Below are 22,062 nucleotides of genomic sequence, written 5' to 3' on the forward strand. Positions count from 1 at the left end.
CAGCGAGACAATTTGAATTGGAAATGTGTCAGGGGCATGGCGAGTGCTGCACTTGAGGATGACTCTCTCTGTCATCAGTTTGGAGTTTCTTTGGGGCTAGTTACTTTGGAGCGGCAGTGGAAAACAGATCTGGAGAGTGCAATTGATTAATAAAGAAAATGCAAGCTACACTGCTGTGTTTTGATTTGGATGGCGGCTCCCCAGTCATAAATAGTGCATAATGACAAGTGTCAATGCCTGCTCCCCTTGAGTCGAAGGTCACATCTCCGTGATGAAGATCCCCGTTAAGAGCACCTCGTAATTAGAGAGGGCAGAGCAGATCAAAAATTATTTGTATAAGATCGTTGAATTATTGATTGCTGGCGGTTCTGTCTTATGCTAATGTCGCTGAGAGCGCTCGTTCATTTTTGTCAGCTTCTAGCAAGATATTCAACTATTTTCTTTAGTTGACATTCTTTTATATTTAGATCAATGAATTCTGGACAGTGATATATTGGAAATTAGTGTGATATGCGATATGTACTGCGATATCAATATTATTGTGATATTGGAATATACTTTTTGACACAATCATTTCACTTGTATTAAAACAAGTATGTTCCTGTTTTAGTCAAACTATCAAAATAAAAACTTAACACACTAAAACAAGGCCAAGCTCAATAAAGAAAATCTCGAAGAAAATGCGATTTGTTTAGTGTTTTGCGATACCGATTAATGTGTCAGCCAATATTGCAATATCAATACTTTTGTGATATATTCTGCAACATCTTGTGTGGGTTTATTTTTTTCAAAAACTATTTATTTGTTATCACAATATTGGGTTAGCATGTCATTTCCTTTTTAAAGTCAAAGTAGGTTCCTGTAGCAATAGAGCTCCCCCTGTGGCCCCTAGTGAAAATACACCGTCAGAGAACAGACACATTTTATTCAGATTATATTACACTGTATCTATATAGTGCTTTTCCAGACTGGTTGGAGATGACAAGGGACAAAGACGGACACTTTAACCGTCACGCGGACTTACAAAGAAGTTTAGATGGGTAAAAATATTACTTAGTTCTCCTTTTAAATAAACTCATGTTAAACTTCATTTTCACAGGCAGACAAGGAGTTTGTGTGGTCCCTATGGAAACGTCTACAAGTGGCAAATCCAGACTTGACCCAGGCTGTCAGTTTGGTGGTGGAGCGGTGAGTATGTTCGTCTCTCAAATTGCTACCTGAGAAAATTCCTTTATCTCACGGCGAGTCGGAGAAATATGTGTGAAAGTGGTAGAGGGGTGTTTAAGGCACCGCGGCCATTCTGCTGGGGTTACTGGGGAATCTGCGCAGATGCTGATTTAAGCCTCCTTATCCCCGGTCTAGTGGTTCATCCACGGAAACCCCTTTAATGAAAACACTTTCCTCCGCTGCTCCCGTTCTGGACAGCTGATACTCTGCTGCCAAGTGCGCGTCTTTATCGGATAAATTGTGAGACGGAATATGACCTTTTTGCCGGGTGGCTAAGCTGTACTCAAAACACTGGCATGGGAACTTTCTGATCAGAGCAGAGGGTTGGTCTTAAGCACAGTACTACGCCATAATTGTATTCTGGATATAACTTTTCACAAATGCAATTCTAAGACAGTAATCTAATTAGTCTAAAATGAATCATATGGACAAAAAGCAACAATGATTTTTGGGATATCATCAAATGTGTCAATGCTGCTATTAAAGGAGAACTATGTAACTTTTCTCGAGGAAGGTACTTCACCCGCTTGTCTGCTTGATAGGGCGATTGCTTTGCCCAGAATGTGCCACTGTATGGCATTAAACATACTTATAATCACGGAGACAAGCCTGTGGCACCCTAATGCCAAATTGCAGGATAAATCTGTGGAAAGATTTGCACAGTAAGAATGCATGTTTAAGGTATTTTTAAGTAATAAAATACCTGTATTTGAAGTAATGCCAAACAGATAAGTTAAATTAATGATTGCAAAGGATTCCAAGCAAAGAAATTACTTAACCAGGTGATGGACCATCTACCAGAAAAGTGTACAGCTTCAAAAAAGCTGATTCTAACATTTGTTCAAACATGAAATGGCTGTTGTCAACTACAGAAAATTCTTGGGCGGCAAAAGACACAATCTGCCTTTTTTCTGCCTTTTTTTTCATTCAGAAAGTTTGTTTTTGTAAATCCGGTCACTAACATGAGTAAAAGTAAGGGATCATCTCAAAATGGATTGAAGCTGAAAAGACTTAATATTTTTCGTCCTGACAATTACAGGTTTTGACAAGAAACATTAGTTTCTCACTAGTATCCGCGCTGCAGACTCTATTTCCCATGTGCCCCTTGTGTTTGTCATGTGCTCCCATGGTTGTTTCTGTGTCTCCGCCCCTCACCTGCTGTCTGTTACTTTCTGGATTTCCCAGTCACCTCCCACCACACCTGCTGTCAGTCTTCTCATTACTTTAATTAGTTTCTCCTGCCACTTGTTTGTTTCCACCAATCACCTGCTTCTCTGTGTGTATTTAAGTTCTGTCTCTCCTTTGTTCTGTGTCTGTTCGTCACTTGATGTCTGTCCTGCTTGTACTCCCGCCCTGTCCTGCGCCTGCCTTGTTTATCTGTCTACCTGAGCAAGTTTGTAACTTTCAGTTCTGGCTTTTTGGAAGTTTGGGTATTTTGTGTTTTTTGACTTTTTGGAGCCTTTGTGCCTACCTTTTGGATTTTGAACTTTTGTTAAATAAATTCTTATTTGCCTTATCTGGACTGCTTTTGGGTTTTTGCCTTCGGGATCATAACAGTTTCGGTTGAATGGGATGTGCCTGTGGACCATGTGGATTGAGTAAACAAACATGCGCGACAGGTGACATTATTTGGAGAGTTCATAACTTCTACATTTAAACTTAAGGATGTTCAGGGATGTTCACTAGAGGTGAGCAGGGTCTATCAAGCTACTATCGTTTTATCAACGCATAAAATTTTATGTGAAGCCAGACAAAGTCTTTTGGGGGGGAGGGGGTCTAGAGAGAGATGAAAAAAATGTAAGTCTTTTCAGCTTTAACCGATTTTGAGATGATCCCTAACACGATAGACAACCGACAGAAAAGACTGTTCACTGTAGTTTGGCCACAATCTCAATCATGAATAAAAGTTAAATCTTGATGTTTTTTTCTTAATCAATAATAAGTGACATGGTGACATCCCTAATCATTGGCTTCCCTATTTATGAATGAGTTTGTAATCAGTGGTCAGAGAGAAGACTTTTGACTAAAATATGAAGTCAAAAAACTTGAACGGCAGATTCTTTGTTGGCACACTTTCCTCAGTAACACGGGAGTATAAAGCCTCGTTGTCGGTACTCCTTTCCTCCCACCGCTCCTTCCCTACATCCTGGGGGCCCCTCAGGAAGCCCATCAAAGTGCGCGAGCGGAGGGAACACGCGCCCAGAGAGCTCCGGTGCACCGTATCACCTGACGCACACGAGGATATTGACATGGTAATTGTGTCGACTCCAGTCAAGCGCCGGTGCCCGCCGGGAGCCTCCGCAGCACGACCCCTCCTCTCCCCTTCCCTTCCACGGGGCCGCTCTTGTACAGTGATTGGTTGGATGCTCAGGACACGGCGAACACGGCCCCCGATGTACAAGGAGATGTAGCCGGGCCGGACCGCGTTCCTTTGCCTCCAGGGAACCCACGTACTCGCAGTGTTTCAGCATGTGCCAGGGGGAGGCGAAGAGACGAGAGGAAGGGCCCCGCCGATGGGACGTGGGAGCGATGGGCACCGGGATGGGATGGGTGGGTCCTGCTGAGACGTAGACGGTAGAAACAAACAGGTCCCACGTCGCGGCTCCGTGTTTGTCTCCCTAAAAGTTTTTCGTGATAAAAGAAGCGCTGGAGGGGCTTCGTGCTGCCGCGGGGATTGTGATCTTTCACTGCAGCTTTCTCTTGTGTTGCTCTTTCGTCTTGTTGGGAAATAGTCGCACAATTTTCGCACACATTTAGATTACAATGTTTAAGTTTAAAACGGTTGTGAAATATTAATAAGGCAAGAATTGGCATATAGAAATAAACTTCAAAATCACATTTAATGATGTCTTGTTTTAACTTCTAATAATATGAATGAAGGAGGGCCTAAGGATGTCACAATATAAATGTAATAACTCTAAAGCAATATTGTGACTAGGACTGCAATTTATGATTATTTTAGTAGTCAACAAGCCAGCGATTACCTTTTGATTAATAAAATGGTAAAAATTATTATTTCAAATGTACAGTGAGACTTTTTAAACACATTATCCACCAAATAAAGGTTGAAATAAGGCGACGGAAGACTTCTAGATTAATTATTGATGAAAATCAGAAGATGCTATAGAATGCTATAAGAAATGTTTTTGACAGTTTGCTTTAATAATGCCACTGTTTTTGTTATAAATGGTCTTTTTTAGTCTGTTTAGTGCTGTTTTGGTCATATTAACTTCAGTATATGGTCACATACATGAGGAATGGTTATAGTTTTTCCACAATTTTAACTTTTTTTAGGTTGTTCTTTTTTTGTGTTGTTTGACTTGACTTCTCACACTGGCCACAGCTTCCTACTGTAAATGCCACTGTCAATAGCTGTGTTCTTTATTCTAGTTCACAAACATCTGAAACATCTGTTGCTGTTGTTGTTGTTGTTACTTACAGCTATACTTACACCTAAATGGCTTTATCTTCTGCCCTCTAGAGAAAAGCACAAAGCTGAGATGAAGGACAGGAAAGTGCTGGAGATCCTTCAGTCCAAGGACTTCGAAATCCAAGAGCTGGAGCAGGTACAGTTTTGAACCAGAACCATGACCAGAACCCCCACGCTATTTATTTAGAGGCGTGATTCTTTTTTTTTTTTTTTTTTTTTTGCCAAAGCGTTTCTATTTTGCTTAAATGTTGTGTGCAGCCCAATCAGCACGACAAGACTTTTAAAACCCACAGCGAACGAGAATGGCACCACTGATGTAGTTTCCCCCTCATCCTTCTCCTCCCTCAGCAAAGTCTCTTTCATTAGCATTCTTCAACCAGACTGTACTTAATGAGACTGGCAGCAGTAAAGTCATGAGGTTGCCAGTATTTCCCCCTCTTTAGTTAGCTAAACATGCACTAAAGCACTTTATGAAGCTTAGATGCCTAATAGTTGTAGACTTATTCATAGTTTATGTGCAGTATAAAACAACCTGACTTACCTCTACCTGTTGTCATCATTAGCTAAGATTAGATTCAGATTTGAGTGTTTTGTTTTTTATTAGAGTATACTGTATTCTCAAAGTAAAAACGGAAAAATATGTCTGTCTGGTCGGTTTAAGATTTAGTATTTGAGAAAATGTGTCCCGGAGTTAAAATTAGGGTTGTTACTATGCAATTTCATTTTAATCAAGTCGAGATCCAATTGTTTCAAATAGTCAACTATCGTCACAGGACAATCCTCTGTGAAGAGCATGTGTTTAGGAGTAATAATACATTTTTGTGTTAAATGACTCGGATTAAAATAATTGCATTGTTTATATGCATCAAATAATATTAAAAGCAATTTTTATTATTTTCATAATTTGTATTTATAGAGCTGTAGACAATGAAAGAAAATTTGGGTCCATATGATAATATAATACATCCATGGTCCATATTTATGTGGGTCAATTTATTTATTTTATTATTTAATTTATTCTATATTATTATTATTATTTTTCTACATTTTTTGAAAAACAGAAACAAAAAACTTCTGATTCAACTGTACTTACAAGACTCAATACTAACCATGTATACAGAGAGGTACTAATCTTTATATTACATGAAAGAATGTGGATAAAACCGATGATTTACTCTCAAATCTACAGATAACTCTCTTAATCCATGCTTCTTTCAGCTGTGGCCAAGATAGTAGACCTAATAAAATAAATGCTGTAAAATAAATGGGTTGAGTAATACAAATGTTGGTCGACAAAGGCTCCATTAACTGATTAGTTGACTAAATGACTAAAGGCCCAAAGCCCTGGATATTTTGTAGTTTTTGATTATTGATAACATTGAATAAAAAAATCCCTGACCAATTTATTTAATTTAATTCAATTTTCAATACATTTATTGCCTCATTGCGCACCCCTTACTCAATTCAAGCGATGCATATTTGTCTGGAAGTGTCAAATAATTAACGGTTATAGTTGCTTGTTGTCTTTTTCTCCATTATATTCTATTCCCTTTCCCCTTTTACTTCTTTTCATTTTTGTAGTATAATTAGCTTTCATTTTGAATTGCACTGGGAATTTTCAAATGCTAATCTCTCTGTCCTAGACCTCTTAACTTCCTGGAACTCCCCCATTCCTCTCGTCTATCAATTGAGCTTCAAATTGTTCTCGCCCACCTCATTATCAACGTTTGAATTTATTTTCCGCTCGCCAGTATAAATCTCTATTAAAGCCCCTCTGTTCTTTGCGCGGCGAGCTCGGAGTACGGTGGAACGCTAACTCCACTATCTGGGTATATCTCCGTGATTTCCCCCTGCATGGCAATTAACTGCATCCCAGAGCAGAGTGTTATTTGAGAGGAGGGTGTACCCAAAGAAGGCTGCGGATTATGAGCCAGCGCCGAACCCCAGGTGAGACTGAGTAAAGAGGCCAGTCTCTGCCTACTATGGCCACTTCAGCTGCCAAAAACATGAAGCCAACAACATAAGCTGAAAGATGCATACGCTGCTGGCCCGGAGTTTTTGGAGTATTGTATAGATGAGTTTCTAATGATGGCTGAGTGTTAGTTTGGTCCTTCCTTTAGTTATGTTGTAGTTCTGGTTAGAGCTGAGTGATGACAGAAAAATATCTTATGGCATTTTTTCTGAATATGATGATTGTAATTGAATATGTGAAATACATTGTGATAAAATGATTAGAGAGTGGACTGAAAATATCCCTGCTTAATTAACAAGAATCACATGCATTTTAGAATCAGATTTTTTTAAAGAAGTCATATTATGCTTTTCTCCCCTGGATATTTAGTTTTAAAGTTTTGGAACAATAAGAAATAAGTACATCGCTACACACTAAAGCTGTAATGAACGGTGAGTAACAGAGCTGTGGGCGGGAATAAGGGGAAGGTGAAAACAGACATTTTCTGAGCACATGTGCAGGGAACATTCAGGGTGTTAAGCCCCTTCCATTGGTTCATAGAACCGTAGTTACACTTGTGGACGAATGAGGGATTACACCAACTTAGTTTTCTTGCATAACCAAAGACCCAAGAGCAACAAGATACTTGACTTAGTATATATTTGTTGGATACAAAACTGGCTCTTCATAGCCCCATCTTAAACCAAACAAAATATTTACTGTGTAGACTGGACATGGGATGAATATCCTTCAAATGTTGGTTCCAAATCCTCTAAAAAATCCATTACTTCCTCATTGTGCCTGATAGGTTCTTAGAAATCCGAAACTGGTTATAAGTGATTGTAGTCATTTGAAAAAGCATACTATATTCAGTTGGTGTAATCCCTCATTCGTCCAGGCGTGTTCCATAGTAGAAAAAGCTTCAGTTGTAGTCATCTGGACTCAGTTAGAAAAGTAATATTAAAAAAAAAAAATGAAAACAAATATTTTTTCTAACTGAGTCCAGATGACTACAACTGAAGCTTTTTCTACATACTATATTATGTGTAATAAACATTGACCTCCTCCCTACGGAGTACACACATTCAGAATCAAACAAGAGAACATTTTCCACATTTTAAATTTTTTTTACATTCAATCCTAAATGGTGTTTGTTTGTGTTTCTGCTGCAGAAAGTCGCAGCGCAGCAACAGGAGATGAGCAGCCTGGTACAGAAGGCCCTGACAGCGGAGGAGAGCGCTGTAATGAAGAACCAAGTCACCGCTCTGCAGGAACAACTCCTCGCCCGCAGTCAGGAGCTCACAGTGGGTGAAACAAATGCTCTGTGACAGTGTGAGCCGCGGCTCCTGTGACACCAAACACGACAAGTCCCCCTCGGCTATAGCCACAGGCGCTTCAATGATTTAAGGAGCACATAGCCTCTGCACACAGCATCACTGCCTTCATCCTTTTCACCCTGTCTCTGTTCTACCTCCGTCTCGGCGCTGACAACAGAGAATACTTAACAACTGGAGAAGTGTGTGTGCTTCTGAAAGAGAGAGATGTGGAGGACAGCAGGATGTTAACTTGTAGATAAATACTTAATGACTCCTTCAGTAGTAGAAGTGTGTGTGATGGTGTGGCCTCTGCCTAATTATACTTAGATGGGACTTGGTTATGATTAATTGATAAAGGAGCGGTCCTTACATGGTCTTAGCACAGTCTCATGGAGGGAAATGGTGGGGGACAGCTTCAAAGGAGAGCGGGCCTGAGTCTAATGGGTCTTGCAGAAGCAGCATTCTCATTAGGAGGCTGTCATTAAAGCAGACTGACTGGCCCTTGTACCTGCGTGAGCCCGGCTCCTGCAGCACGTGTCTGTGTGCACCGGCCAACATCTGGCCATGCGGGCCCCGTCACACAGTCGTACGGCACAGGTGACCTTGGCCAATCAGGGGCCTCCCACAGCAAAGTCCATCCACTCTTTACATATTCATCTCACCCACTGCCTGGCAGATTACTTTTCTTTTTTCACCGGTGAATCTTTTTTGTTTTCCCAAATCTTCTTTTGTGCCCGTTGTTTGTTTGGCCCATGTGACCATGCACGTATCTTACCCAGGAAATGAAGACCGAGTGTAGAAGGCAGAGGGAGGAGAATCAGCGGGTGGTGCAGGCTCTCGAGGAGAAGAAAGGGGGATTAGCGACCCGCTGCGCTGCCCTGCAAGCTGACCTGGAGGAGAGGGAGAGGCAGGCCGGCGCCCAGAGGGAGAGGCAGGCCGGCGCCCAGAGGGAGCAGAGGGACGCTGCCCAGGCCAGAGTCAAGGTATGGACCCGGGGACGAGCAGTCTTCATCTGTACTACTAAATACTAAATACTGTTCATGAACTACTTCATACGCACTTAGGTGTGAGTTCGGATTCACTCTATGCTCTACATCTAATTATCATACCTCAAAGCAAATGCATTTACCAGCTTCTCATTTATCCAGAAACATCTACTCGTTTTTTGTTATGTTTTTAATGATTAATTAAGATTTTAATGGTCTAGTCCAGGGGCGAATGCTTAACACGCCGTGCCACTGTCGCCATAAATCCGAACACATGTCTCTAATATCTAATGTCTGTTTAGTATCTGTATAATTTGTTTGATTAACAACAAATAAGCAATCATTCTACTTATTTTGCATTTTGACAACAACCCTGTCTAAACACAAGTTCATATTTATTCGGTGCTTTCAGGGTCCTTATTCCAATCTGCCAAAGCAGCCATCCCAAGATAAAGATGTGCTATCTGAATCTTACATTTGTACCCCTGGAAACCAATCTGTAGAAAACATTCTGACTGGAATCCGGCCGCGGTGAGAGGAAGTCTTGAATAAGTCAGGGCTGCTGAGTAATTACACATGGACAGTGACCAGCGCTACTCTTTGCATGTCCATCAGCCACAGACACCTCACTCTGTCTGCATTCTCAGCTACAGACCTCACGCCTGGTACAAGTCTAATGATCAATAGAGTTAGACAAAAAGTTGTAGAAGGAAATGCACAATCCAAACCTAAATCCTTAGGAGCCTTGTATTCTAACATATTGAACTAGCAACATTAAAAAAACAACACTTTTTTCATATTTTCCAGATATACAACCTGTTTTGAACTTATATAACTTAATATCATACTAGTTTTATGTCAATAATTGTCTGTTTATTGTTGCACTCCTTGGCAATCTTATTAGATACTTGAATGTTAAAAGTTAATTAAAAAAATGAATGTGAAAAGATAAGATGGAGACCTTTATTTGTCCCACAATGGGGAAATTCCACTGTTGCAACACAGATTAGGCACAGAAGTATAATAAAGAAACAGATAACTTAAAAAAAAAAAAAACTTGTATAAATACTGCAACTTACAGATATATGATGTTATTTTTCGCTCATATAGATCGTCTACAGCACATGCCAAACACAATATTACATTTTTTGCTTTGTCTGTTGAATTCGCTCGAACTTGCAAACTTTCCTCTTCACGTTGTGTTCACCAGGAGCTGGAGGCGGAGCTGCACCGGACCTGGCAGGAGCTCTCCACCTTGCAGAGCCACAGCGGCGGTTTGGCAGACCAGCTCTCTGCCAAAGATCGGGAACTGATGACAAAAGAGGGCCAACTCGTCCAACTCCGGTCAGCCAACTTCCGCGCCGACAGCGATGGGGGCCCCTCGTAGTCTCCATTCGTAACGTCGAATATATCGGAAGCAATCTTAGCTGTGGAATAAGGAGCGCAAAAGGGTGGTGTATTGCTCACTTTGCTGCGAGGCTTGAGGGTGACACAGATTTCTTCCACTCCGGCTCACCTAAAGCCACTTGATAAGCCCTGCATAGTGGATGCGCTTTAAAGGAGGGAGGGAAGGGAAACGGCGCAGGCTTTGGCTAAGCTTTAGTCGATATGATAAAAACTGTGAGAACCGTCGGGGTCTTAGCGGTAATCTCGACCTTTTTTAACTACTTTTCTGTTTCATTGCCACCGGAACTTTGACATGTTAGTCACACCCCGACCAGAGACCAATCTTCAGGGTTTAGTGTGCGGATTAAAGATGCTCTGAGAAGTTAGGAGGGAAATATTAAAAAAATGAATGTGCGCGCATAAAGAGTAAGATAATTAATTGTTGCACCTCCTTGTGCTGGATCTCAGATTGCAGCACGCTCAGGCTTTTAATGCTTAACTTAGGTGTGGGACTGGTACAATATTGTGATTTTTGTTGCGGTAAAGGCCGACAACTACAATTTAATTTAACTTTAACTTGCCCCCGCTGGAGAGTATGATCTTTATATTCTAGAATCTGAAAACGACTAATAAGTTTGCACCCCGGCCTTCAGTCATTGTCAAAGTTCAGAGTCACGTTTGGCCCTCGCCAGGCTTTTGGATAGGATTTGAAAACACCCCGTCCAAATGATTTTGTCCGGGGGTACAGGGTTCGACTAGGCGAAAAAACAAGTAGCTTCGGCATTCTCCGGACCACGGCTCTGCAGCCAATCAGAGCCAAGCACACAAATTTCATCGACTTTCACTTGTAAACAGTAAACTGTAATGGCGGACTACTGTCAAATGCTTCCCGGCCCGATTTAATGATAATATTCCCTTTTTTTCTAAGATTTATTAATAAAATGCCCCCGTCCATGCACTCAAAAATGCCACATTGGTGGAGGATGCAGGTCTCTCATTGTGCTTGGAAAGGAAACATCTGAATTTTGCTCTAAACGATTCCCTTCTGGATGTCGGCTGACGACGCATAGCGTCCAGTAACGGTTCAGCTGGGAATAATGGGAGAAAAAGGACACCGAGCCGAGAGAGAGACAAGAGGAGTCAATTGCCAGTTTATTTTTGACCTACCATTGTGACTGGGACATTCAACAAAAGTAAGGCAGAAACCTCTTGTATTTATTACGAAAATCTGCACATTGAAAATGCTAAATTGTTGAAGTTTGCCAAAACTTGATCTAAATTTTCCACATTGCACAAGTATGAATTTAGTGAATGTTAGCTCATTAGTTTAGACAATCAGTTGGACTGATTTAAAGAGGAGTTGGACTCCAAAACACGTTGGACATGTAAAAGTACGTACAATCAGTTGGACTGATTTAAAAGGGAGTTGGACTCCGGAAAAAATAAATAAAAATAAAATAAAGCGTGGAACTAAGAAAGCTACTACTTGGCTTAAAGCACTCTACTGACAAGATTAACTACCCTCTGTGGCTAGGTGAAATTTGTATTTATTTAATTCATTTTATTTTTTTCAAGTTTGTATTCTATTTACATTTTTAAATTTAAATTTTAATCTTAAATCTTTAATTTTAAATTTCCAAAAATATATATTTTTCCCTAAACTTATTTTATTTCATTATTATTGTTCAAATTATTTATTTGTTTTGTTTGTTTTTGAAATACCACTGACTGCCACACTTCTTTTTTATTATCAAATAATAAATAATAATAAAAAATAAAAAATTAAGATATAGATAAATTAAATAAAATGGACCTCATTCCATTCAAACTTATTACATTTTTGAAGGATCTCGAAAACACAATCTGTGCAAATGAACAAATCCCAAAGGAAGCAAAAAAGCAAACTACACAAATGAAAAACTTCTTCCAAAAATATACAGAGAAAAGATTGATTAATCATGGTGATGAAGCAGTGGCTCCCACAGAACAACAATGGAATTGCATTCATGAATATCATCAATCTAAGGTCCTGCATTACAAAACACATCAGATTTGGACAGTGAAAGGAAAAACTGTTGACAAAAAGAAACTGAAAGAACATGAAGAAAAATTATCCTTTTCGGTGAAACTACATACAATGGCAAAAGACATTTTAATCAGAAGAGAGAGACTATTTTTGGCCAATATTCAGGTGAAACCAGAAGAGCATCAAACAATCAGAAAAAACAAAATTAAACAGAAAAACAGAGCCGATAAGCGCATCCCTTTTGGAGGGAATAACAAAGATGAAGACTCTAGAACAGAGGAAGAGAGCGAGCAGACTGGGGTACAAGGTCGATGTCACAGCTATAGTGCCCCCCCACCTCTGGCCAAAGGAGAACTGCAGTGCCCCTCCTCTGAAAACAAACATCATAGTGCATATGCACAACTGGCGAAAGAACTGAAGAAAATTACTCTGACTATGGTCCCGTCAGAACCCACTCACGAACAAAGACAGATGCAGTATTTGAAGGAACAGGTGTTAGCTCTGACAACATTGGTTTCCAGCCAAAATCACATCTCCAAATTCATGCTCGAGCAAACAGTGGCTCAAAAAGAACAACTTGCCACCAATGCATGGTCCCCACCTGGATTGGCTTCGGACACAGATGAAGAAAGAAGATTACAACGACTACTGGAAGAAAAGGAACGGGAAGTGGCGGCTGATTTACGCAGGAAACAAAAAGAAAAAAAACTTGGTCAAAAGGGGGAAACAATCCTAGGAACTGGGCTAATAGAAGCTGAAAGTAAGAAGCAAGTACAGCAGAAACTGCACATTCAAAGAGGAGTGGAACAACAGAAGAAAACGGGTTCAGACCCATTTGTGTCAACACCAAATCAGTATGTGGTGGGAGCATTCACAGGAATGGTGGATGAGCATGGATATGACGACGCTTTCCTGAGTGGAGAACATGACCCGCTCCCCTTCCACAAAGGTACCAAGGAAGAAGATGATGAGGTTTCTAGCGCTGAAGAAGCTCCTCCTCTCATTGCACCTCTCCGAATGACTGCAAGTAACCAAGGAGTGTACCAACCATTCACATTGAAAGATCTAGAAGGGCTGATGTTAAAACTGCCCGAACTGACACAAGGTGCACCGGCCTTCCTCAGAGCATTGACCATGAATACAGCGGGAGACACACTTTGCTGGGGAGATGTGTCTGCAATTCTTATAAGAGCAACAGATGAGAATACGGCGGCCAGGATCCGTTCTGAAGTATCCAAACAGATTCATGCTCCAGTTAGAGCATCCACATCATTTGCCACCATAAAGCCTCAGTTAACTCAGGTACTTAAAGGAATGTATCCCACCTGCCTTCCTGACGCACTGTTGGCTCTGGAAATGAAAAATGATGAAGACTACTTTACATATTAGCAAAGAGCTAAAGCACAGTTCCATGATGCAACTGGAGAGCCCATACAACCTGGTACTGGCAACACTATCATGTTCTTTTCTACTCTGGTAAAAGGACTACCTAAATGTGTCCAGGATCATTTGGCTGATGTTGTTGGTCTACTCAAAGACAGAAAAAGAGTTCGATGCCAACTGCCAACATCACGTTGCTAAGTACCTGAAGGTAAAAAAGGGACGGAATGAGGATATGGAAAAAATGAAAATGGCAAAGATCAAATTACAACTCAAAAAGCTCCAAGAAGAGGTGAATGATAAAAAGAAGCAAAATAAGTGTGCCAAGGTAATGGCTGCGGCAACAGAAGAGACCCCAGTGTCAGACAGTACCCAACAGATTGCTATGCTATCCTGGGACAAGTACAACCCACTATGGCACAACCACAGGCCGTCCTATCCACCACAGGACCAAAGAACAACACACCTGCTTCAGAAATCATCTACAATCAAGGACGTGAACGTAACACCTTTTCTCGTGGAAGAGGACGTGGGGCAGGAGCTGGAAGAGGACAAAACAGGTTCAGCATGACTCCTGATCAGTGCTTAAACTGCTTTGGAACTGGACATTGGGCTCGAGACTGCCCCCAAGGGCAAACACAAAGAGGTCAACACCAAATGGCCCCAAACCAACCTGGCCAATTTCAAAGACGGCAAAGGATGAATATAAGTCAACCCATGTTAAGCCAGAATCATCTACCACCACCCTTGCCCCTTGTGGTCTCCCTGGTTATACCACATCTTTGGGCCCTGGGCTGGCACTGTTTCTCACCAATATTATTGTTATTGCCTATGTATTGATTATGATTGGATGTTGTGCTGTCTTAGCTCACTTATAGAACGCTTGATTGCATCTGCTCTTACTAAACAACCTGCTTATCTTGGGACCCTGATTACACATGCTATTACTCTGCCAAATACAAATCTAACTCTGATAGTGACAAGACTCCTATACTTTTTCCAGGATCTGACTAATCTGATTACTACATCCCAACATGTGTTTACACTAACTGGGGATGCTCCTTGTCCCACATAATTTTTTACTAAATGAGTTATTTTAAGGATTTGCTTGATTATATAATGATTTGATTTTTAAACATTTAATATGTTTTTGGGAGGTTACGTTCTGTTATTTTGTGAGGTTGCGTCTCGCAGTCTGTATAGACTAAACTTCGACAGAATTTTCCACATTTCAAAATACCCCGTCCAAAATACGGGAAGACGGATCTCTATCTAAAAGCCTGGCCCTCATGAAATGTATTCTCAAATTGTCTCGATGATGTATGTTTTGTGCTCTTCAGGCAAGAGTGTGCGAGCGTGCAGGCCCTGTACAGGCAGAGCGCAGAGCACGCAGCGGATCAAAGCAATCTGATCCGACAACTGGAAGGCCTCAACCTGGACACGCAGCGAGTCATGAGGAGCCAGGAGGAGGCGCACAATGCAGACGCTACTTCTTACCAAGTGGTATTCGCACGTTTATCAGTTCACGCCGTTTTTACATGCGTTTCCTTATTCCCATTTCATCAACTTCTTTTCATAACCCGCTCTTTTGTGTCTGATTTACAGCTGTATACGGAGCTGAGCCGGAGCTACCAGGCCCTCGTCTCCTGCGAGGCCCAGCTCCGACAGAACCACCAGGAGCTCGGCGAGCGGTCGGCTCAGAAGGACCTGCAGCTTCTCCAGCTCCAGTCCCAGATCCAGCAACTGCAACGCGCCCCGCCTCCGCCTCAGCCCCCCCCACAACCTCAGCAGACCGCCCCGTCTCCCAACAGGCAGACCAACTTTAAGGTGAGCACGCCGCCTTGACATCCTTTAGCATCTCGCCTACGGAGGGCCTCTTTCTCTGCTTTTTCCTTTATTAAATGCTTTGCTGACTTGAGGCTAAGTAGTGTTTTTTATAACGCCTGCGAGCTGTCAAAGTTGGACATACGTTTGTGTGGGTATAGAAAATATTATCTAAGAGTTATATATACACTGGCATGACTCTCTGGAGTGAATTTAAACTGCGTGCCCTTTTTGCAACTTCCTATGTTTGTGAATTTTGTTAATCGACAATGGAAATGCACCTTTTCTGATTCTGAATACGGCCCTCTGTTACCTATGCACGCTCTTTTCTACGATGCTACGACCCCGCTGTCAATCACGAAGAACAGGCTTGTGTCTAATTGTCCCGAGGTACAAGAAACGCGATACGTAGGTGTATGAGAGCTGTTCAGGCGCACTCGTAACCGACGAGCCTCGGCCGCGGAATGCAGCGGTGGTCTGTAACTAAGCATCGCTGCCTGGCTTAGTACCGGCCTATCATCCTTGATCTCTGCACTTCTTTTAACACCCGTGTCTTTCATGTCATATTTCTGATCTTCTCTCACTCTGGGTAAACACGACCCGGGTACACGCTGCACTCTCTCCACCTCCCGCCTCTGCACCTGGTACTACTAAAAGGCTCAAGTCGACGGTACAAGATGAGAATTGATATAATTGGCGTCATGAAGGGTGTCTTGATGTCTTAAATGTCGAGTTTAAGGTACAGCACCGTGTCCGAGCTCCGAACATTTGAACCTCAAGGCAGAGCAGGTGTAGGATGAATGTAACGCCACAGCCGCAGCGTAAGTGGCCTTTAATAGCTCCGACGGTGCATCGTCCCGGACCACACGGTGTCGCAGGCGGGGTCGAGAATAGTAAGAGGTTCTCCAGAGCCACACAACCTCATTCCATCAATATGTGACAGGTTTTACTCCACTGGCGAGTTTGCTCCAGTTATCCTTCGCACAGAATATGTTAAATGCACGTCAAAAATGTATTTTCGGGTGGAAATTAGTACAGCTGTGGTAAAACGTTTGTCAATACGGTTAGTGTGAATGAAATGTGTATATTTAACGAAGCGTATAATCAATCATTCCTATTCATTTTGACATTTTGACCCATGTTGTGGAATCTAGTGAATTTTGTTAGAAAAAAATAATGATTTATATATGACTACCGTTTTTCATAGTTTTGGCCGGGGTGTGACTTATACTTATATTTATACTTATACTCCGGAGCGACTTATATGTGATATTATTTGTTATTTTCACACTTGCAACCGCATTTCATACTCCAGTGCGACTTATATATGTTTTTTTCTTCTCTATTATGCATTTTTATGGATGGTGCGACTTATACTCCTAAACATGGTAAAAATATCTTGCGTGTTTATATTTTTATTGAGTAATACATATACAAAACTCTAATTTAATGAACATAAAGTGCCATTTAACACAAATAAAGTCCAGTTTATCCCGTTTGATGATTTTAATTATCTCTATTCGATTAAAATTCCATTAATTGTGCCGCCTTTGACTATGCCGCTGTTGCAGGTGGACATCTGGGTATTTCTTTGCCGTATTTGCCACCGTGTCACGAGCGAATGGCGTGTCGTCCGCGTTTACTCGTCCGTCTTCTGTTTTGATCCATGCAAACCATGTCCGCGTGTTCCGTCTTCCGCTGCATCTGCCAATTGTTTAATTCGGTTGCCTGATGTCTTCTGACAGCGCTGCCCTCACACCGTGGAAGTTTAAAGATATCAGCTCAAATGTTAAGTGAGCTACAATGGCTCTGTCTCACTTAACCCCGTTCATTTAGCCGGCGGTGAAACATAAATGGATCACTTAGCCGGTAATTAAATACAGTACTGCAGTGTTTCTCCTGTAATTAATACAACATTTAGCTGGGATGCTGTTTGCCCTGTGTGTAAGTGTGTGTGTATGTATGTGTGTGTGTATGTATGTTTGTAGGTGTGTGTACGTGTGCGTATGTGTATATATGCATGTGTGTGTGCGCGTGTGTGTGGTGAGAATGCACAGAGAACATTGTACGCTTTCACTGGCCACAATATTAGCCACACCATTCACTGAATATTCTTTTATTTGTTGATTTTTTTTGTCTTTTTTTACCGAACTGTCTTTTTAAATCAAGTTGTGGGAGCTAAGAATAACTCCGATACAAATGAGATAAAAATACACTTTGACATTAACTCACTGTATCCTGTGCCATCTCCAGATTGTCGGCATTATTGTGAAAAAACATAGTTGTTTTTTTGTATCGAAACTTGTTCAAAGGATTTTCTAGTTTTGATAAACGTTCGATTAGTATGAAGGTTTTGATTGAAAGAGTACATCAGCACTTTGAGCTCAGTTTAGTCCTGATGTAGATGTAGGTTTTGTTCCTGTTCTAATCCTGGGTAAATTTTGGTTCAGGTTTCATTCCGTTTTTAATCACGGTTTAGTCACAATTTAGAAATGTTGTGTTTCATACGGGCTTTTCACAATTATATATATCGAGTTATTCTTCAATAAGTAAAAGCTGGAAAAATACATTTGGGTGCAATTTTTTAAAATCATCTCTACATTTTCTTTCCACTAGCGGAAACATTTATTTAATTTTTTTTTAAAATTTGATTGGTAGAGTCAAATATGTAACTTCTATAACTCATCATAGATACTGCTATTTATTTATTGCAGCTCATGTTGTGTCAGTGGCATAGCGTAGTTTCCATTGTATCGTTTCTCATGCCATTTTTATATCGCTTTTCAAAAATGTGTTCTTACCACATCACAGCCTCTATGTCATACCCCCCAACCAGACGGCCACATGTTTAATTCCCGTTTCGGCGACGGTCAAACAACAACAATGGTCTTCGCCTCGTTGGATTCATCAACTTTCTGACTATTGAACTTTTGACGATACATGCACAGGGGCCATTGAGTATACGGTTTTTTGCTTATCATAGTACAACAACGCTGGGTCAAACGTAACGGGGGAGATCGCATATACAAATGTAATTACCAAAATACCAGGGGTGTAAGATATGCATAGAATGAGTGTGAACTTTTGTTTACCGAACACATGTAGCTCCTGTCTGGCTGATTTGTTTCCTTAACTTTCTTACCCACTGACATCAAAGTGAGCAGATCAGGTATCCCATGGTATCGGCCTCAGTCAGGAGGGCTTTGTGCTTCCCACTCTGTAATTTCACTGACAGCCTGTTTTGCTACGTGCACATCTCAGACTTAAAGTGTGTGTGTGTCTGTGTGTGTCTGTGTATGTGTGTAGCTGAGCACATAATCGCGAATTCTGTAACAACTTCCTTCCCGAACACCTGTTAAATTCTAATGCTTGGGTTGTTAAGGCAGATTTGATTTTAATTTTAAATGTTTGGGTGGAAGTTACCGTCGGAGGTGATCAAAGTGCCGATCGCAACAGGAGCGCGGCGGGGGGAGACGCCGGGCTCATTTGAATACGGACCATAGCGACGCCTTTGAACACCCCTCCTGCAGTGGGGGGGTGAGGGAGGGAGGGAAGGGAAAGGGAGGAGGGGGTGAAGGAGGAGAGAGGAAATAAAACCTATTGTACCGCCACGCTGCGCTCGAACACTGATGCTCCGCTCTGGGCCACCTCACACCAAGTTAACTCTCAAACTACAAGTGTTTGAATTAGAGCGGATACTTAAGTTATTCACCTCGCCTCTCAGAATGTCTCAAAATGTTTGTGTTTTTAGTTGCGGTTCATCAGCCACACATTTGCTTTATCATTTCAGGCAAAATCGATCGTATTTCCGGGGAGGCAAACGAATAGCTTGCTCTCCTCCAGAAAAACAGTTTATTTTTAAAATGGCCTTTTAATTGTGGGTCTTCTTCGTGACCATTCTAACGCCGGTATCATCCAAGTTTCCATATCATCACTGCAGACACGGCAGATGATGATAATATTTATAGACTATGTAGAATGTTGTAAGCGCTGGCAAATACTTGATACATGGAGTTATACACAGATCGTTACCTCGATTCTAGAGCCCAGAAACTAGACTTCCTGTCTCTGCGGACACTAACATTGTTATTGATTGTCATCATGGTAATTTGTTATTGAAATAAATGAAAAAATATATAATATTAACCCCTAACATTGACCCTAACCTTAACCCTAAAGCCTAACCTTAACCCTAAAGCCTAACCTTAACCCTAACCCCTACTTCGTCTGGTTAAAACTAGTTTATGCCATGGCTGTGTATTAGCAAGAGTGTAGCTAACTCATCCCAAAACAAAACTAGACTGTACAATCTATAAGTTTAAAATGTTTAAACCCGGGGGTCAAAGCAGAAGTCGAACTCAGGACTTCACACATCCGAGTCCGCGTCTCTAACCGCTGGGCCAACACGTTTTGTAAATAATTTGCTGCGAGACAGAAAATCTCTCCAGAATCGGGGTGACGGTCTGGGTAAAACAGCATGTATTCTTGATGTAACGAGTTTGGTTCCTCTTCAAAACATGTAACGCAGGTCAAAACTCCAAATAAATTCTTGTTTCACAGTTAAAAAGTAGGAGACAGAATGAACCTGAATGAAGTTTGGTTCTTGTACTGTAATGTGAAGTTTACATTGTTCATATAATATTGTACACCTTTGTACACGGCACAGCTCTGGTATAAATACAAAAAAGCCAGTCTGCAGGTGCCTACAGTGACTGTTTACAGGAGATCTCAAGGAGCCTGCGATGGACTAGTGTGACATGTTACTGCTCGTGTGAACGCTCTACAAGCTGTAATCTAATGTACAATTTGTATTTGTTGGCTGGAGAAGTGCAAGATTCAGTACACTACCAATCAAAGATGTGGCTGTCTTTTAAAACATAACTGTTTAATCTCCTGATCTGTTTTATATATTCTATTATATTTATTTTATACTTTTTTTTAAGACTCCGGACTATAATCAAATTTAAATTGAAACCCAAATCATTACAATGTAGCCAATATGGTTGAAATAAATATGGTGAGTTTCCTATCATCGTATCAAGAATCTATACAAAAGTGCAAATAATGCACTAGAACACTTATATATTTTTTTCTTTTTAGTAAACCTATTGCAATATTACTGTTACGTCACCTGTATCCCAAATTAGGGAAGGATTTTCTTCTGGCAGCAGCATTTGAACAGTACCTGGCTTTTGGTTTTGGTAGCTGAATTTTCACCGTATTGGTACCTTTTTTGTAAATCTCAATATGAAATACTCAGCTCGTCATAGTCCAATGAGACAATTGGCAATGATTGTACTGGCGCTCGTCACTTTGCCCTTTTAGTCACTGCTTCACCTTCTACTTTGTTCATTTCATGTATTTCAAAACATTAAAATGACCTAAAACAAGCGCGTGAGCTCAAACAACATCCCAATCCAGAGTTCGCTCATTAGTGGCTGTAAAAGTAGCCGCGGTGAACATCGACTCATTATCAAATATCCCCCCCCCGCTAACCGCACCATTGTATTTATAGCAGTTTAGCGTTTGGCCACTGTCAGAGCCGTGCAGTGATTAAAGACCGACATTATCCATAGCAGACCTCGGGCTTTCTGGAAACTTCCCCGCACTAAATGAATGGTAAGCTGTTAATCGTGTGGGCAGTCGTTCAAAGTACGCTTTATTCTCCCATCAGCGGCGGAGAGGCAACATTAGGCGTGGAGGAGACTCTGCGTGGAAGCTAGGAAACTTTTTAACAATTAACAGAACAAAAAACTTTTAGTTATTGACATTCCTCGTCAGTTTTAGTTTATAATTAGTCTATTGTATTGTAGGAATTATTGGCTATTAATCAAGCCTTTTAGGTAATTGTGATTTTTCTTTTCCAAATCGCCCTCGATCACACCTTTTTTCATAGTTTTGGCCGGGGTGCGACTTATACTTGCATTTATACTATATACTTATACTCCGGAGCGACTTGTATGTGAAATTATTTGTTATTTTCACACTTGCAACTGCATTTCATACTCCAGTGCAACTTATATAGATTTTTTTCTTCTCTATTGCATTATATTATCTATCTGCATTTTTTGGCTGGTACGACTAGTACTCCGGTGCGACTTATAGTCTAGAAAATACGGTAATCCAAAGCCTGCAAGTGACGTAGTGTGCACTTTTCAATAGAAGATGCTAAAGACGCTAAAGATATTCCAGATATTCCAGATATTATAGATATTATAGATATTGCAGATATTAAAGGTGCGGTTAAAAAAAAAAAAAAAAAAAAAAAGAAGAAGATTAAACTCGGGATTCGTATTTCAGAATCAGAAAAGGTCAATGAGCAGAATTCACAAACATAGGAACTTGCTTTGGTTAACAATCTATATAAGTCAAAAAGAAAAACGATTTAAATCTGCAATAGGCTAAAAATAGGCTATAAGATAAAAATAACAATAGGCTTACTATGTATGCGCCGAAATTTCCCCATTGTGTGGACAAATAAAGGCTTATCTTATCTTATCTGTACCCAGAATTTACAGATGTAGTGCAGAAACTCC

At 40.9% G+C, this 22,062-nt stretch overlaps 2 protein-coding genes across 2 annotated transcripts in view; both read left to right on the top strand.

The window, feature by feature from the left end:
* sh3gl2a (SH3 domain containing GRB2 like 2a, endophilin A1) overlaps positions 1-22,062 on the top strand; it is a 364,709-nt gene that overhangs the window by 199,794 nt on the left and 142,853 nt on the right. The gene's annotated exons all lie outside the window — the stretch shown is intronic.
* The window catches only part of cntln (centlein, centrosomal protein), a 106,713-nt gene that overhangs the window by 2,701 nt on the left and 81,950 nt on the right, over positions 1-22,062 (top strand). Inside the window, exons 2-8 of the mRNA XM_072462861.1 lie at positions 1,100-1,188; positions 4,709-4,793; positions 7,781-7,912; positions 8,704-8,907; positions 10,121-10,254; positions 15,043-15,205; positions 15,308-15,529. Of these exons, the coding sequence (XP_072318962.1) occupies positions 1,100-1,188; positions 4,709-4,793; positions 7,781-7,912; positions 8,704-8,907; positions 10,121-10,254; positions 15,043-15,205; positions 15,308-15,529 (1,029 nt within the window). The remainder of the gene's footprint in view (positions 1-1,099; positions 1,189-4,708; positions 4,794-7,780; positions 7,913-8,703; positions 8,908-10,120; positions 10,255-15,042; positions 15,206-15,307; positions 15,530-22,062) is intronic.

Source organism: Eucyclogobius newberryi, unplaced genomic scaffold, assembly GCF_026437365.1.
Source record: "Eucyclogobius newberryi isolate DKJ021-1_F unplaced genomic scaffold, fEucNew1.0.hap1 SCAF_4, whole genome shotgun sequence".
In the NCBI taxonomy this organism is placed as follows: Eukaryota; Metazoa; Chordata; class Actinopteri; order Gobiiformes; family Gobiidae; genus Eucyclogobius; species Eucyclogobius newberryi.